Below are 18,014 nucleotides of genomic sequence, written 5' to 3'. Positions count from 1 at the left end.
TATGGTGATTAAAGATGACATGATGAACTATTTAATTTATGGTTACGAATGAAAAATGATAAGAATTAGAAATATAAAATAATGTCATAAAAATGTAAGCAATTAAAATGTCTTGAAATTATGGGAATTCTAGAATTTTATGAGGCTTTTGGCTCACCTATATAATGTTATATAACTTATATATAAATATTAAATACTATTAGTAGTCTATTATGTCACGTGCACGGCTGTCCGGAGGATTTGGATTGTCAGTAGATAAGCCTGTCAACAACCTTTTTTGTTAGGACCAATATAATATAACCCCCAGCTCTTCACACTTCTCCAATCTTCAAGCTTGATATTCCTCTCCCTTTTTTCCTCTACCCTTCTCTCGCTGGCATATCATTAGCCTTGATAGTTTTTCTCTGGTAGATGTTGATTGGTGGACATGTAGTTGGCTTTTTCCTTGTGAAGGAACTTGTGTCAAATCTAACTTGGGAAACTTCATCTATTGGTCAAGGTGGCACGTGTCAGGCGACAAGTGGTGTTTCCTTGGGAAGCATTCTATTGGTATTGTCTTTTCAACTTATGAACCTCATACCTCCTAATTTGTACAAGCACTTCCTAAAAACCTTGAAGGTTTGTACTTTTACCAAGTAATGAGGTGTTAGACTTTCATTAAGGTTTTTCTGAGTTATTTGATTGTTGGGTGCCAAATGACCCCTCGTTGTGTATCGATGCTCCTAGTGGTTCATCCTTGAACCCCATTATTCGATAATATTAGTCCGACATTGTTTTATACCCAAATGTTTTTGTCCAAATATCGCCCGAAATGATCTTGAGTGGTACTACACACACCATATATATTTTTTATTATTTTTTTCCTTGTTTTCCTAACAAAAAGAAGTATTATCTTGTAAAGTTTTGAATCCTACCATTTGTGCATATTTATATGAATTATTCAACCAATGAATTGGGTTGTCATATCTTAGAGGTGACAAGTTAAGAAAAGTATGTTACATTGGTTTCAAGTTGTAAAACTACTAAGGACTTGAATTTCCTTAAAAAGAATAAGATTTTGTGTCTTATCCATCATTGTTTCATGCGGTGTACCGTTTGATCGTTGGGTCAAATGGTTCTTCTCCGACTCAAGCCATAAAGGGGCCAAAGATGATAACCAAACCAGATAGGAGACCGGTTGATGATCTTAGTGGTTTGATTCTGAAAGCATTGTGCAAGGCATGTACCTAAACCAACTCCCAATTCTTTGTTGGATTTAAGGGTATGGAAACGAATGACTAGCCCAAAAAACACAAACAAATAAAAGAATTAATAAGAAGAAAAACTTATCGATTGAGGCATGACAAACACTGTCATTGAAATAGATTCACCCTCCTCGAAAACGAACTTGGTGCACTAGGATACCAGATCTCGCCTTGGGTGCACTCTGTGAGCGAGATGTGTATTGAAAAACTCTTTGTAAATTTCTTTGAAAAATTGGTATTCATATATAAAGAGTGAGAGGTGACCTACTTTTATAGGCCACTAACACAGTCCCAATGGGAATCTACTTGTAATCAGAACAAGACTCAAAGTGGAAGGGGATTTTACTTATAAAAAGAATGAAACTCTACTAGCACAATCTCAATAAGACTCTTCCCAAAAATATAAAACCAATAGAATAAAATAAAATAAAATAAATTAAAAATAATTCTCAATAGGACTCTTCCCAAAAATATAAGACTAATAGAATAAAATAAAATTAAACTTAAAATTATTTACACTCTTCCTACAATCCCCCACAAAGTGTAAATGTAATTTATATATATATATATATATATATATATATATATATATATATATATATATATATATATTTTTGAGGAAAAAAGAATCCAATGAATCAATACCGGTGCCTAAAGGCTATGAACTAGTCTTAGGACAAATAAGTATTGAATCACAAAACACAGTGAAGAAATTTCTATGAACTAGTGCTTCTTGATGTAACTCAAGAGACTTTTATCCACATTGGTTTTCTCAATTTCACTATGAGTTGTACAAAACGGGTTGGCACAAATAGGTCATGCGGCCTGCCTAGATATTCATGAAAGCTCTAAAGAACCTACCCAAGTTCTCATAGGAAGCAGTCCCACCTCCACTCTCATATAGGTGAATCCATCAAGTATGTTCTGCATTTAAACATTCCATCCATAAGGAATTAAGAGTAAACACTCAACCTTAATCAATGTAGAATACGTTCTATTTACACCATAGAGATGGACTCTCATACAATTAGAGTTGATAGATCACCTCAAGTCAACAAGTGATTTGTTATTACCCATATGAACCTACTTCATGGAATTTCCATTCCAATAGGTTGGGTTACCACCACTCTTGACTTCTGTAATAGGCATAAGCCTCATCCCCCTCGATGTTTCTTCCACTAGTTTCTTATTTAGTGGTTTGGTCAAAGGATTGATCAAATTCAACTCTAACCTCACAAATTCTAAGGATATAACCCCTGTTTCAAGCAGTTGCCGCACAATATTGTACCTTAGGCGTAAATGCCTGTTATTCCCATTAAATATTTTACTCTTAGCTTTAGCAATTGTAGTTTGTTATCACAAATAGGCACAGACGGGGAGAGGGCTAGTCTCGTCCATAAAGGGATATCTGCTAAGAGGTTTCTAAGCCACTCGACCTCAGAACTTGCATTTTCTAAGGCAATAAACTCAGCTTCTATAGTAGACCGAGTAATGCAAGTTTGCTTAGCAAACTTCCAAGAAACTGCACTTCCACTAAGGATGAAAACATATCCACTAATGGATTTCATCTCATCTGAATCCGAGATCCAATTTGCATCACTAAATTCTTCAAGGACACTTGGAAATCCACCAAAGCACAAACCATAGTTAATGGTGCCTCTCAAATACTTAAGGACTCTACAAACAACAATCCAATGGTCCTGATTAGGACTTTGGATGCATCAACTCAATCTACCTACTGCATAAGCAATGTCAGGCCTGGTACAATTCATTAAGTACATTAGGCTCCCTATGATATAAGCATACTCTATTTGGGCAATACTATGTTCTCTATTTTTCTTTAGCTGTGAGCTAGGATCATAAGGAGTTGACACTGGTTTACAATCAAAGTGTTCAAACTTCCTTAGGATCTTTTCAACATAATGCTCTTGAGAAAGTTTAAGCCCATTAGGTGTTTTAGTTATTTTAATTCCTAAAACCACCTCTATCTTTCCTAGATCTTTCATTTCAAACTTAGAACCTAGGAATTTCTTGGAAGGTATTCCATTTTGAATATGACATGTGGATAGGATAGCTTCCCCCCACAAGTTCAAGGGTACTCCTGAACTTACCAACATTACACCCCAAATTTCTTTTGCAACTTTAAATTGACAATAAATATTAAAAAGTTCATTAGAAAGGGTACTCAAAATAGCATGCCTAACTTGTTTCTTTCCTGTTTCCCAGGTTGGTAACAGATAAAAACCATCTTCTGGTTTTGGGTCAATCAAAATGTGTTCCAAGTTCACTACATCAATTGCAAAGAAAACTCTTTCCTTTCATTTCTTAAAGAATGTCTCATTGAAGGGATCAATTTTAGAGGTGTCAGGACGGGTGTGAACTAGAGAAGCTTCCATTTGGATTTATTTCTAGATTGTTGGATTTAAGAGTATGGAAACAAATGACTAGCCCAAAAGACACAAACAAAGAACAAAATTAATAAGAAGAAAAACTTATCGACTGATACATGACAAACACTGTCCTTGAAATAAATCCACCCTCCTCGAAGACGAACTCGATACACTAGGGTACCAATGGTCTACCTCCAAAATTCAACAGCCAGATCTTGCCTTGGATGCACTTTGTAAGCAAGATGTGTAGGGCTCGGGTATTGAAAAAAATTCCTCCAAATAGATGTATGAAAATACTCCCTAAAAAACTCTCTAAAAAATTCTCTGAAAAATTGTTTGATAAATTGGTATTCATATATAGAGAGTGTGGGGTGACCTGCTTTTATAGGCCACTAACACAATCCCAATAAGAATATGCTTGTAATCAAAACAAAACTCAAAGTGGAAGGGGATTCTACTTATAAAAAGAATGGGACTCTACTAGCACAATCCCAATAAGACTCTTCCCAAAAATATAAGACTAATAGAATAAAATAAAATAAAATAAAAAATTATTTACACTCTTCTACATTCTTAAACTACCTCCACAAGTTGTGGCTTCTACTTCCACTAAACCTATTTGTCCCCTCCCAAAAATTTGCCTACATTGATATGTAGTACATCAGGAGTCTAGAGAGAGTACTCTTCAACTGGGTTTGCAGGGTTTGAAATACATAAGCAGAGAATATTCAGACCACTAAAAAATAAAAAATAAAAACCGTTATAGGTCAAAGATGGTTTGAGAAGAATGCAGCCATCCATTTCTTCTGCTATGAAAATGTAACTTAGCATATCAAGATCAATGACATTACAATATAAATCTAGCAAATCCACAATCACCAGTCCAAAAACATAGTACAGCACAGAGGAAAAGGTAAAATGGAAGTTCAAAAGCTTTCTGCATTAACACGCAAAATAGCAACCTTGCCCAGTTTTTGCCCTCTTAGAGCCTAGAGGTTCATGAAATTATCAAAAGCATCAACATGGCGAAGACTGCTTAATGGATGTCTTCTTACCCTTCTTTCAATCTGCTGTTTTTTGATGTTTTCAACTCCCATGGCGGTAGGCAGCCTTTGTAGTGAGAGTGCAGAAATAATGAAGATAACGATACTTCCTTCTGATGCATTGAGATTGATGACAAGCAACTAAAGGCAGTTCTCAGCTTCTTCTTTTCAATTTCGTAGTTTCGGAAATTGGGCTTGTGTCGCACCGCAGAAGCCTTAAGGGCCTGAGGGAGTATGCAGTTGCAAAGTGAACCTACAAGGAAAGGAAAAGAGAAAGATGAATGGAACATGAAATATGGGTATATGAAGAATATAAGAAAGTGACAACCCTCAATGGTCACAGCTGAGTGTTTTGTAGAAGCAAGGCACTTTTAGGCATATGGCAAAGGATAGTTTGCTTAACAATCACCAAAACCAACTTATAATTGAGGCTCAAGTTAATGTCAAAGTAATAGATGGTGTGAGATCAGTAGAGGTGCTGTGCAAAATACCTATTCTTGCTAGTCGATTGACCCATTTTGGAATTCGGTTCCCAGTCAGCTTGTTACAGATATCCTCACAGAAATGGTTGCAGTTCTTAATAATCAAGTGATATGTATCCCCATTGTAATTCGCCGAGTAACGCTCCATGAACTCTCTAAATTGACCAGGGTCCAAGCATGTAGTGCCCATGAAAATTGCCTTCCTAAACTTGAAGCCAGGACATTGCCGGGGTTCAACCTCAAAAACACCACTTGTTGGGTAGTCATGGGCTCCAAAGGCATACTCTACACCATGAACTGTCAATATGCACATGCAAATCAGATATCTATTCCAACATAGAGATTAAAAAAAAAAAAAAAAAAGACAGTAAAATTGCCAAAATCAAAAACTGCCCTCACATCTAAACCTAGACAGTGTCCTAACTGTCAGTCTTGCAGATAGTTGATGTCTGCATTTAATATATGTATGGGGTAGCGTCCTGCATCTATACATGTAAATCTCAACTAATTCACAGAGCCTTCATCTCAACTACTTGAGGTGATTCTATTAGAGCCATATGTATTTTGTAATTCATTTACCTACACATGCTAAAATGAGGCATGCCTAATCCATTCACTAACTAACAAAAAGACTTGACAACCAAAATAAATTTGAGAAAAAATAATACCAATATAGGTCTTATATGATAACATATGAAAAATGATTGCAAAAGCTATATGGAGACATTTTACTCCTTATAGTGCCACCATTTCAATTAAATCATAAACCTTATATGTTTGATTTTGTTATTGTAATATTTTCTTTCAAATGAAAATAAATGGGTGTGGAGAAACATGATTAGAACAGTTACACATCAACAGTGTAATAATCTTCTAGACATGTTATGGTAGGCTATTACTAAGGTAATTTCTATATATTCAAAGATGAAGCAGAAGCATCAAAATAGAGAGGGCAGCTGACCTTCCACACCAGAGTGGAAGACACCAAGGCCTGCCCAGTAGACATAGCCATTGATGGCTGTCAAGTCATACACATTTAGATAAACTGGTGTATTTCCTGGGCTACGGCCAGCTGACTTTACTTTGGGGTACATGCAAAAGCGAGTGGCTGATTTGCCCCTCAACCGAAAAGGTACTATGGAGTTCCATTGCTTCTTTGATCCCGATTTCATGTTTCCTTGAGGCTGCAACCTGGAACTAATCAATGCCCGGTGCCAACCTGTGAAATACAGAAAGATAAAATATTGATGATTTCACATAAAATAACCAGAGTAATAAGTGACTATAATCAAATTTCTAAAAAATGTCATCGAGAGCCATATCTTAGTTAGCACACATACAAAATAGTATGAAACATTTCAGTGTAAAGAAGTAACATTTAATTTGTTCATAGGCAATTTTTGCACACCAGCTTCCATGGTTTCTAGGCAAGATAGTGAATAAATTCATCCTCCCAATGGGTAAGACCTGATTTAGAAAATCATACATCTTAAATGAATCATACCATCCACTTTGTTTCCATTTTGAAGCCAAATGTTATCTTTAATATGAATTGTTTTGCCAATATGCATATTTTAAGACTGAAAGTTTATTGGTAAGACCTGATTTTAAAAATCATATGGCTATATTTGGTTTTGGAAAGTACTAAAGAAAGAAAAAAATGCTAAGAATAATGATTTTCTCATGTTTGGATGTCATGGAAAAAAGTAAGAAAAAAAATAATAAGGAAAAGAGGGAGGAAAATGCTAAAATATTTTCTTCCCCGTTTTCTTTAGATAAAAGTGAGGAAAGTTTGGGAAAGGTGCATTGCTCAACAATTTAATTTTCTTTCCCTCCCTCAACTTTTCCATAGACATCCAAATAGGAAAAAAAATTGATAAGTTTTCATTGCCTTTTTCTTTTCCTCATATTTTTCCTCTCCATTTTCTTTCCCTCAAATTTTCTAGGAACCAAACATGACCTACATCTTAAGAGTCATCCACTTGGGATTCAACCGTCAATTCTAACCTTATCCCTAGCATGAATTGTTTTACCAAAATGCATATTTAAGACTGAAATATCCTTAGTTTTGGATATTGGGTCTGCAGAGCAATACAAAAGAAGAGAAATCTTAAACAACCATTACAGCTCGGAAATCGAATCGACCCTAATTGAAAACTTGTTGCTCCACAAATTTGAGAATAATCACAAAATGTGGAACATCAACAATTAGCAATTACAAATCTTTATGCACCACCACATGAGTTAAGATTCTGATAATTTCAGCCAACAAAGTCCAGAAAAGAAATGTGTTCACTCTGATAAATGATGCTGCTGGTTATTTAGGTTGCAAAATATACAAGACATGGGCTGAACGAAGCATGTATTTACATCCCATTTGGCATGCCATTTTCCATCATTTCAAAGAAGTGCAGACTTCTTATTATCAAAATAACTATCTTTTTGTGCTGTGCCAACAACTGCTATTAGGGATTGTCCAATAAGACCTTCAACATCTACTTCTTCTAAGTAGCCAAACAAAGCCCAGACATGAAGAAATTCAAAGCCTACCATGTTACATCCTCAGATATTCCCAAAATGAAAACTTCAAATGTTTGCTTTTTCAAAGGAAATAATGAATGGACTTCCAAGCAGTATGTTAGGAACAGAGAAGGAAAAAGTGGAGACAGATATTCTTACTGCACACAATAAATTGAAGAACAGATAAAATTAAAAACCCATAAGGAGGATGAGCAACTGAACACCCAACACATTTTCAAGGAAGAAGAAAAAGTTAATGTGATCTTTGAAGAAAGAAGAACAATTTCATGAGAAAACCCAAAAATAAAATGGCTAAAGAATGGAAAGGTAGCCACTGGTCCTACCCAAACATAAAGAAGATAATATTAACAAAGAAAATAGGCATAGAAATTAATCAAAAATAACACAAACCAGAGAAACTAACACAGACCCATTACAGAAGACTGAAAATCAGAGAGACCCGGTTACCTTGTTGGAGGGGACACCCATTAAAATGCGAAGGGAATGTCTTCACCAACATGCAAAACCACCATTTTCAGAGCAGAGATAGCACCTGAAAATGTAGTCTACATGACCGAAACACACATTGTTTTCTGACAAAGATGAAAGCTGTAGAACTGAGACACTGTTCTTTTAAAGGACAACTAGAAAAGAAACAGAACAAAAAGAAAAAGAAAAGAAAAAAATGAAGCCTGAGGCCCCATAGGTGAAGACATTGACTTTCTTTTAGACCAGCTCTGAAAGAAACAGTGAATATTCCAAGTAAAGATTAAACGACATCGTTTCATCTTTGCCTTGGCAACAACAATTCCTATAAAAATATAATATTTTTATTTTTATTTAATTATAAAACTTGTCTGTATTTGCATAGTGTAACAAAAGCATGGATCCATGCTTCCCTCTTTGCTGCTTAGATCTTTGGTGAAGTTCCCCTTGGAATCTGCAGAGATGTGATGAGATTACAATATTTATTTCTTTTGGGAACAGCCAATCATGATTACCCACATAAGCCTAAAGAAAAAACTACCAAAAATATAAAAATAAAATAAAAAAATTGTACAGCTATGGACCTTAGACCTTTCCTAATTGGGTTTTAGAAGACTTTGGGTTTTTTTTTTTTTTTTTTTTTCAATTTTGGATTGTTATTTTGTCCCTTTTTAAGACTTCTTCCTTGGACCTTAACTAGAAAACATATGAATTAATCGTCCCTTTTCAAAGTTTTCATATAAATAAACAAACATTTTTAACACTAATTTGTTTAGATACGTTTACTATTCCATTTAAAAATGAGGTATTAACTTTTTTATCTTAAAATTTAAAATTTTTTAAAATAATTTTAAGAACATAAGATAAGCAAAATTATTATTACTTTCTTTTTCTAAAAAAAGGTAAATCTAAACGAGACCGTAATTTTGTTTCTTAATTTTTATAAATTTATTTTAAATTTTTTGTTAATGATTCTTAAAAAATAAGAAATAAAAAATAATTTGTCAAACACAATTTTAATTTTTTTTTTTAATTTCAGATTTTTCCCAAAAAATAACTATAATGTCTTTTTGTATAAAAAAATATTAAATTTTACATAAAAAAATAATAACTTTTAAAATTTTATGATATTAATGAGTTTCTCTACATATCCAAATCTAATTATTTTCAATATACCCAAAATACCATATCGGAAAAAAATTCTATTAGATTTTTTTTCCATGAATATATCTAGGATTTAGGATTTATTGTTTCATGTGAGTTTTGAGAAATATTTATTTTAAAAATATATGAAACATTGAGGATGAATTTAGAGGTGATTTAGGGGTTAAAAAAAAACTTTTGAAAAAGTAGAAAAAAAAAGTAAGGAAAAAAAAAGAAAGGTGGGAACCAGACATGGTATGGGCGGTGGTATAGTACAAAAGTAATTTTGTCCATTTTTTAAAATAGAAAATAGAAAATAAAAAAATAAATAAAAAATAAGGTAAAAGAAACGTTATATCTAGAAAAACTAATGGTTCTGATAAGTTGGGAACTGTCCTAATTGTACTAATTAAGTAGTTACTATTTATGTTGTCCCACATCGTTATTCTTTAAGCGTGCCAATTACAATCCAACGGTTGTAAACTGTTTATATGCCGCATCGGGCGGATCCTACGGCTAAGAAAGGACAAAGAAAAAAAGAGGGGTCATATCCGTTTCTGAATTGTAACAATAACTAACTCCCGCTCTCCGCTTGAACTTGAACTTGAACCTCAACTTCAAATTGCTTTTGCCTCCATCAACCACGACCAACTCTCGCTCTCGCTCTCTTTCTCTGTATTTTTAGGTATGCTTGAATTCTTCTTCGTTTTAAATTAGCCTATGTGTATAGAATTATATATCTTTTTCTTTTTCTTTTTTTGTATTTTTTTTCCCTGGTTTTCTTTGGTTCTAGGTTTGTTGTTTTAGACTTTATTTTAGTTGCTGTTTTTGGGAAATTTTTGAAAGGTCTCTGAAGTTGCTAATCTGTTATTTCGACTTTGCATAGAACTTCAGGAAATTTTTTAAGTCGATTTTTTTTTTTTTTTTTGGGTATATTATGCCTCTGACAAGAAATTCATGTGTTTCGATGATAGAAGGTTTTTAGGGCTTTGATTTTGACATGTTCCATCCATCGTAGGGCTTTTGGATGGCACATTCTGTCTATATCAACCTAGGGTTTTGATGTATTAACGGAAGTTCAAGAAATCATACGAGAGCAATTTTGATTAATCTGGGGAATTTATTGATCGGCTTCCGATGAATAAAACTATGTTGCGTTCTTGTTTGTGAGATTCATGTTTATGTTTTAGTTTGGTTTGGGTTGACCTCTCTTTCTAAATTTGAATCTATTTTTAGATTGTGTTTGGCTCGTGCAAAAAGGAATGGAAATAAGATGCGAATTGAAGTAATACCTATAAAAGAAAGGAATCAAAATCTTAGGGAGAGTGGTATATGTTTCCACTCTAATTAATTTTTTATTTCTATTCCCATTCTAAAAAAACTGTCGAAACACATAAACCAAACGTGGCCTTTATAGTATTTGGCACTTGGGTGCAGACTGATAAATTTGTGATTGTAAGTTCATCTTTATTTTACTAATAGACAATACCTGGGACCTCTCTTTTTTTTGGCCTCTTAGGCTATCACAAGAAGCATCATTGTCCTTCTTCTGTGATATGTTTTGTTTCAAGTTGGAAGCTCTTTTAATAAATCTACTTAAACACATAGAAAAGCTCTTATTGGACTCTAGAAAGTGCTTTTAGCTTCCAAAAACCAACTCAAACACGGCCTAACCATATAGGTTTTTTAGTGTACAAATTACCTAGAGAAAGATGTAGCATTTTCCTGACCTGGAAATCAAGAATGTGACAATATTGTTCTTAAATTCTCCTCCAGTGAATCATACAAATGTTAAACATGTATGAATACAAGTTTAACCTCCCACTATTTTGGGACATTTTTCTCAGATGATGTTTGTAGACATTAGATGCAAGTTTTTGAAAAAGAGATGCTTCCAGGTGTTGGATCGCCTTTAAGTAGGGCAATACTTTTCCTGAAAATTATGTTTGAAAGGATTGAGATAGACTCATATTTTGAATCTTTTTCTTTTGATCAGTCTTGATATTTGAATGTCTCAGCCATGCAAAATTACGAGTTCCTTTAGTTGAAAACTGATGAATGTTCTGTTGTTTAGTTAGGTGATCACTGACTGTGACGAGGAAATGTTTCTTATAAAAATTATTGTTAATACCATTGTCGTTGTGTGGTTAGTTTCTGTGCATGTTAATTGATCTTCTAATTATTAAATGTGTACAGCATATTTTATTCAGCATTCGAAATGAAGACTGTGGAAGTTAATACACCTGCTAAGTCTGGGAAAACAATGGAGATTGAGGATGACTATGTGCCCAAGTCTTCGGAACCAAGCGTCACAATTCAGGTTCTCTCACTTTCTTAGTCAGTTTTACTAATGTACTTTATTATTTCAGTACACCAACTACACATTCACAACCTTGGGGTGGGGGGGTGGTCAGGGGCTTTTTGCTTCATCTATTGCTGATGAAGTACCACATGAAATAATCTGTCTAGCTTACAACTCACTCCTGAACAGGTACACCGTCATGCTGGAGCTACCAGATCCCCCATTTTCCCTTCACCTGTTACCTCTTCTCCAGCTCTTCATCCCTATTTCTGGGGAAATCAGGTGATTGTTTAGAGATTTGTGAGATCATGTAGTGATTGCTTGCTTGACATCATGGGAATGATAAATGTTTTAATTGCTTTTCTTGGTGGTTTTTATAGCATTGTTTTGTGCCAATAGAGGGGAATGCAATTTGGTACCCTGCTTCATATCATACAGCTCCTAATGCTTATCCTTCCATAGCTGGGGTAATCCTAAACTCATGTTGTCTCCTATACAGGTTGCTTTATTTTTTAATTTTTCCAATTATAAGGACATTTCATATAAATGTTCTGAAGAATTTTTCTCCTCAGCATTAATGGTTTTAGAGTCATAAAGATAGTAGATACCAGTCTTCATATGGAAAACAGTTGTGTAATTTCATGAAAGTACCAAGAAAAGGAAAAAAAATATATTGAGGAAAATGATTTTCGCATATTTGTTTTATCATGAAAAATCCAAAAGAAAATGAAATATAATTAAATTTAGTTAAATACTTATATATTTTCAAATTATTTAATCTTCATGTAGAAGAGGAAAAATAAGTAAAATGAATTTGAAGAAGAATATAAAAGTAATTTATTAAGTTCAAACCTTTTTTTTTTCTCTTCTAGTTTTTCTCTATTTTCTTCTCCATGCATTTTTTCTCAAATCTTCCAAGAACCAAACATAGGATAGAGTTCCATTGGGCTACTGGTTTGTCCAAGCTATGCACGCCAAATCATGTTTGCTGAATTCACTCAACTCTATATCTCTATTATGTGTGATTGGGATTTCATGATGGTTATACTAATTTAGCCATACATTTCTTTTCAAGGAATTTTCTCCAACAAGGAAGCGGACCTCTGTCCAGATGATTGAAGCTGGTATATGCTGAATTTCATTGTTCTGCTTTCATTCATTGAAATTTCTTAGTTATGACTTCTAGAACTTGCACAGGAGTAGGTGTAAATAACAGTGGTACAGCCCAGAAGGTATCTCCCAATGCATCCAATGTCACACTTCCAGAGGCTTCAGCAACTATGGTTAGACCTCAAGAGGTCAAGCAAGAAAACTGTATTCAGGTATGAAAAGAGTTGCAGTTATTTCTCAGATTGATTAGTAGGTTATTTAATCTTAGTTTCACTTTTATATTTCTTTTTGGTTTGAAGTCACCTGCTGGATTTAGGAATTTCTACCAAACAATGTTGCTTACAACTGTTAGAGCACGATGTGGATAGACCAATGCACTAATCAATTCCCAAACTTGATTTGGCTTTGTTATTTATTTTTAAATTTTTCTTCTCAAACTTGTTCCAATTTGTTGTTCTGGTCATGCACATTCTTTCGCATGTTAACCTGGAGGTGCAATTGTTTTATAATTGTTCTATTGCATTCTTTTATCTTGGTATCAACGCATCTTTCCTTGTCTTACCATGAAATTTTCATCTTTAAGAGTGGTTTCCTTTCATAACTAGGACTGACATTATATATCTGCCAATAGTTTCAATTCTGGAGCTTGAAACCTTCTACACCTATTCTTAATGTTATCAGCTTAACTTGCCCACAATTTCACGAACCTCTGCAAACTGATTCTTTTCCTGATTACCTCATATTCAGTTCCAACACTTTGTCATTAACACAGTTGTTATTTTTGGTTATTTTCTTGACTTGCAACACTCTTTTAACAGCATGAGGATGAATTGAGAAAGGAAAGAAAGAAGCAGGCTAATAGGGAGTCAGCGAAGAGGTCAAGATTACGCAAGCAGGTATGTTCATATTTAAGAAGAGTTTTTGCAGGTGGCTTTTTAGAATGATTTTAAAGGAGTATTGATAAGTTTGGTGAGAACACCTCCATGTTTTATGAGGAGAATCACTACTATTTTTGTGTTCAAACTTCTGAGTTTATTTGACTTAATTATATTTTTATATAATATTTTGGTGTTGGATTTTGTATTCTCCCAGGAAGAATGTAACAAACTACAGGCAGTGGCAAGGACATTAAAATCGGACATTTCCATCCTCTGTGACAAGTTAGTGAGACTTTCCGAGAAATGTATGGAGTTTGAAAGAGAAAACAAGTCAATAACGGTTCACCATCTAAACCCTTATTCTTTAATTTCACCCTCCGCTTTGTCTGGTTTATGTTGTTCAAAACTACTAATGCATTTCTTTTCAAGACTTAATGATAATATAATTCCAGAATCCAAATACATTTCATGTTCTCACATTCTCAAGCTTCATGCTTGTTCGCAACCAACAAAAAATAAAAAAAGAGGAAGGCCATCATGATTCTCTAGACTAGTTTTACACTAGAGTTATATCTACATATTGCTTCCAGTTTGTCAAACCCGGCTATTCTGTGAATAATTTTCTACCATCCGTTTGAAAGGCTTGCAAATTTCCTTTATAAAAGAAAAAAAAAAAAAAAAGTTCTTTCGCTTTGGTCCAAGATCATGGTGATTATTTATACTTCACTATGTTCATTCCTTGATGTGGACGTATCTACATTACAAGTCTCAAATTTCTCCACCTGACTGTCTTCCTATGTGTCCTTGTATTGTAGCACTTCAGTTCAATATTTACTTTTGTTTTTTGTTTTTCACTTTAGATTTCAATGAAATGAAGCTTCTATTAATGAATAACATTCAATGGTGGAACAGGAAGAGCTAATTCAGACATATGGGCTAGGTGCAATTTCCGACCTTGAAGTCAAGTATCCTGACTTTTTTCAACAATATCTTGATGACAAAAGGAACAGCAATGACACAGAAATTCAAAGCACCATCAGCATGAAAGAAGAAACTACAAGTGAGGATACGACATCTCCTAATCAGAATACAGAACATTAAACCCTTGAGGCTAACTCTTAATATCTCTGTCACCATTCCTAGTCTAGAATGCTAGACCTTTTGTTTTCCATCTTTCCCTCTCTCGGCCAAAATGTTAAAACCCCCAATTGTTTCTACTTAATGGCTTTCATTATTTCATAGGAGAGTTCTGTTTAGGTATATATCCATTCTTGGTGTTTAAACATGTGTGGTACAATAATGCAGAAGTTAAAATCTGCAAGAGAAGGAAGCGTAGAGGTCAATAATATTCTTATTGTTGCTATATTACTTTTTGGGTTGGTTTGTTTCACAAGCTGAAGTTAAAATTCAACTTACAAAATATGCTTGATGCTACTCTGTCAAGAAGGCCTTCAAAAGTATTGATGGGAAGAAACATACCTTACCATTCCGAACCATCAGGGAAGGGTTTCAAAGCATCTAGGTTGCCATCCATATAGAATTCCATAACTGCTTTCATTCTTGCAAGCTTGTCAGGATGGTAATTGATATGAACAGTCACTGGCTTGGTCTTGATCAGATTAGCATCTTTCCTGACAGTCCTGAACAGGACCTTGCTATTCAGAAAGAGGTAGAAATCCATGGTTCTCTTGGAAGCATGAAGCCCATTATACCCAGGATGAGAAGGGGAAAAGAGTTCCTCATTGAAAAGTAGCTTGTCCCAAGCCTCTGGCTCCTTCAAAGGCCGACCAAACACACGATCCGAAAGCTCGATGGAGGGGATTGTAGGCCTAATGTAAAACAAACCAGAGTTGTAAAGCCAATTCCGTATTGAATGAGAAGTTTTCGCCCAACCCATGCTAGGTTCCTCAAAGAGTTCGTCAAACCCATAAGCTATTATGACCATCTGTCATGGACTCCACATCACAATCCCTGTAAAGATGATCAAAGGGATTCCGCAAGTACACTAAATCAACATCTGAGAGAAGAACACTATACCCCAATTGCAAGAAATCCCTCAATGTAAGGAATTTTAATCCTGAAACATCTTTGTCGACCCCAGTCCTTGCAACTGAATCAATTCTTCCAACTAGGTCTGGGCTTGTAAAACGGAACCTCATTTGACTCACAAAAATTGGCAATCTCCTCATCCAAGGCAACAACCAAATAATTAAGAATGGCCACTCTCTTGATGCTAGTAAACCATACTTCCAAGTAGTCCTTCATTTTGGAATTAACTAATGTGACTATAAGTTCTCTCCTAACAGCAATTTTCTCTAGTATCTTTGCCAATCTTGGATTCACAGATACATCAGGAATGACAGTAGGATTGGTTCTTAAACCCTTCATAGTGCCGAAAGGCCCGGCTTTAGCTGCATGATCTTTTCCTTGTGATGAACCGGCGGCCTGCAAACCAAATGGATAGAAAATTCACTGTTTAACTTAAAATTTCCTCATACTAATGCTGTGAGGACAGCTATATGTAGGAATATCAAATGTTAAATTTATCAAATTGTAGATCAGATTGAGACGGGAGATTCCCATTCTGATGTTGATAAGATGACCATAGAATAATACCCAAGTTGGAGATGATAGTAAACGGCCAATTACCATGCCCTTTTGCTTGGGCCTCAACTGCCATGGTCAAATTTTTGGGTGGAGTTTTTCTTTCCCATTTCTAAAGCTGAATAAAATTGAAATTAGCTTAATGCATGGGTTTAAACGATAACTCGTGGCTTATATTTGATTGGTCGAACATAACATAGAATAGAATAAGAGAAATTGATATTATATTCTATCCTATATTTGGTTGAAGATAGAATATGATAAGTAATGTAATATATTATCATATTTTTTATATTCTTTCTATATTAATCCCAATGTAAAATATAGAACATACATATCTTATACATCATAAATTTATTTATTTTTATCAATTTTTTTTTATATTACTTATTTTGTAAAATAAATTTTTTATATTATAAAATTAAATTTATGATTAAAAAAGAACTAAAGAAATATTTTATAAAATATTAATATATGTATTATTATTATTATATTAATTATTTTTATATATTGAAGAAAATAATATAAAATTTCTTTGTTTATAAAGTTCAAATATTTCAATAATAAATACCATTGTATGTAAGAGAAATTTCATATTCTTTTTAAATAGAAAATATTGAGATAAAATATAATTTTTATTTTATATTTATTTTATAAATTAAATATAAATATAATATAATATATCTCATTTTCGTTAGATTTAACATCTAAGAATACCATAACTCATTAAAAACCATATTTAGGATTTGCATTTCCTATTCACATATGATATCCTACTATACACATCCTCTCCTAACCTATGTGCTTAGGTTCAACGAATATAAGGTAACATACAATAAAGGGTGACATATATTATTCGATGGGGTGAAGTAAGGATGAAAGCGAAGACAGGGTGAGATTTGTATTGGGGTGTTGCACGAATTTGAGAAGAGAAAATGAGTGAGTTAAATTCGTCCATTTAGATTAAATTATATATATTTTTAAAAAATGATAATTTAAATTTAAAAACAAACGAAGCTAGTGAGATTTGGAGCTTCACAGTAGGTCTTTTTTAAACAAAATTTTCTTAGCAACCAAACAGAGGACAATTTGCAAGGATAACAGCTCCAAAGCTTCAGTTCCTCAAAAGAACACACATATCATAAGAATAAAAAAGCATAAACGGATCCGCCTACACGTACCAGAACTCAGATCATATCCTGAAATTCTAAAGATTAAAAACTAGCGCTCCATTTGCTCACTCAGAAAATGTGGAAGAAAGGGAAACGAATTTCTGACTCTCAGTAGAGCACAACATAACTATTTTCCTTGAGGTACATCCTCTATCCACTGAAGCGGCATAAAACACAAAATAGTTCAGAATTCCACTTTCTTTTCTTTCCACATTTTCTCAGCATACGAACAGAGCATTCTTTTCCAAAAAAGAAAAGAAAAGAAAAGTTTTAAAAGCAATGGTAGGAGATTCGAACCTGGATGCAATTAGAATTAGCGAGAGGAGGATAAATGACGAAGAGGCCTTGCGGGTAGAAGAATGTGAAAACACTTACGACAAAGACTCCGGCTGCAATGGCGACAGCCACTTTCGATTTTCCAAGCGAATATTGTTAAAGTAACTATGGACTCACATATGGAGCATACTGTATACTGTATGATTAAGCTATTCGCTTTCACGAATTTATTTTCTTGTTCTAAACTATGGGCCACCTCATGTGTAGAGCCTGATTCTATATGTGTCGAGCCTGATTCTATATGTGTCTCGGATGATAGGCCTAAGACATAAAAGGGCATGATCCCTAAGGCATAAAGGATATA

The 18,014-nt window shown here is 34.1% G+C and overlaps 2 protein-coding genes and 1 pseudogene across 2 annotated transcripts; 1 reads left to right on the top strand and 2 right to left on the bottom strand.

Moving 5' to 3' along the window:
• Positions 1 to 4,458: 4,458 nt before the first annotated feature.
• Positions 4,459 to 8,372, bottom strand: LOC100262358 (deSI-like protein At4g17486). The gene is made up of 4 exons (XM_002280940.4): positions 8,148 to 8,372; positions 6,121 to 6,378; positions 5,169 to 5,456; positions 4,459 to 4,930 (listed from the first exon to the last, which is right to left on the bottom strand). Exons 1-4 carry the CDS (start codon positions 8,197 to 8,199, stop codon positions 4,686 to 4,688), a joined length of 843 nt encoding a protein of 280 aa, XP_002280976.2. The 5' UTR covers positions 8,200 to 8,372; the 3' UTR covers positions 4,459 to 4,685.
• A 1,499-nt stretch (positions 8,373 to 9,871) lies between these two features.
• On the top strand, positions 9,872 to 14,966 carry LOC104878802 (light-inducible protein CPRF3). The gene is made up of 9 exons (XM_059735866.1): positions 9,872 to 9,993; positions 11,519 to 11,628; positions 11,800 to 11,892; positions 11,991 to 12,077; positions 12,686 to 12,734; positions 12,808 to 12,932; positions 13,539 to 13,616; positions 13,813 to 13,938; positions 14,511 to 14,966. The coding sequence occupies exons 2-9, from the start codon at positions 11,527 to 11,529 to the stop codon at positions 14,697 to 14,699; spliced, it is 849 nt and encodes a 282-aa protein (XP_059591849.1). The 5' UTR covers positions 9,872 to 9,993; positions 11,519 to 11,526; the 3' UTR covers positions 14,700 to 14,966.
• Positions 14,938 to 17,803, bottom strand: LOC100245215 (arabinosyltransferase RRA2-like; annotated as a pseudogene).
• Positions 17,804 to 18,014: the final 211 nt, after the last annotated feature.

This window comes from Vitis vinifera, chromosome 3, assembly GCF_030704535.1.
Source record: "Vitis vinifera cultivar Pinot Noir 40024 chromosome 3, ASM3070453v1".
Taxonomy (NCBI): Eukaryota; Viridiplantae; Streptophyta; class Magnoliopsida; order Vitales; family Vitaceae; genus Vitis; species Vitis vinifera.
Note: the sequence above shows the minus strand (reverse complement) of the source record. Positions and strands in the feature narration are given on the sequence as shown.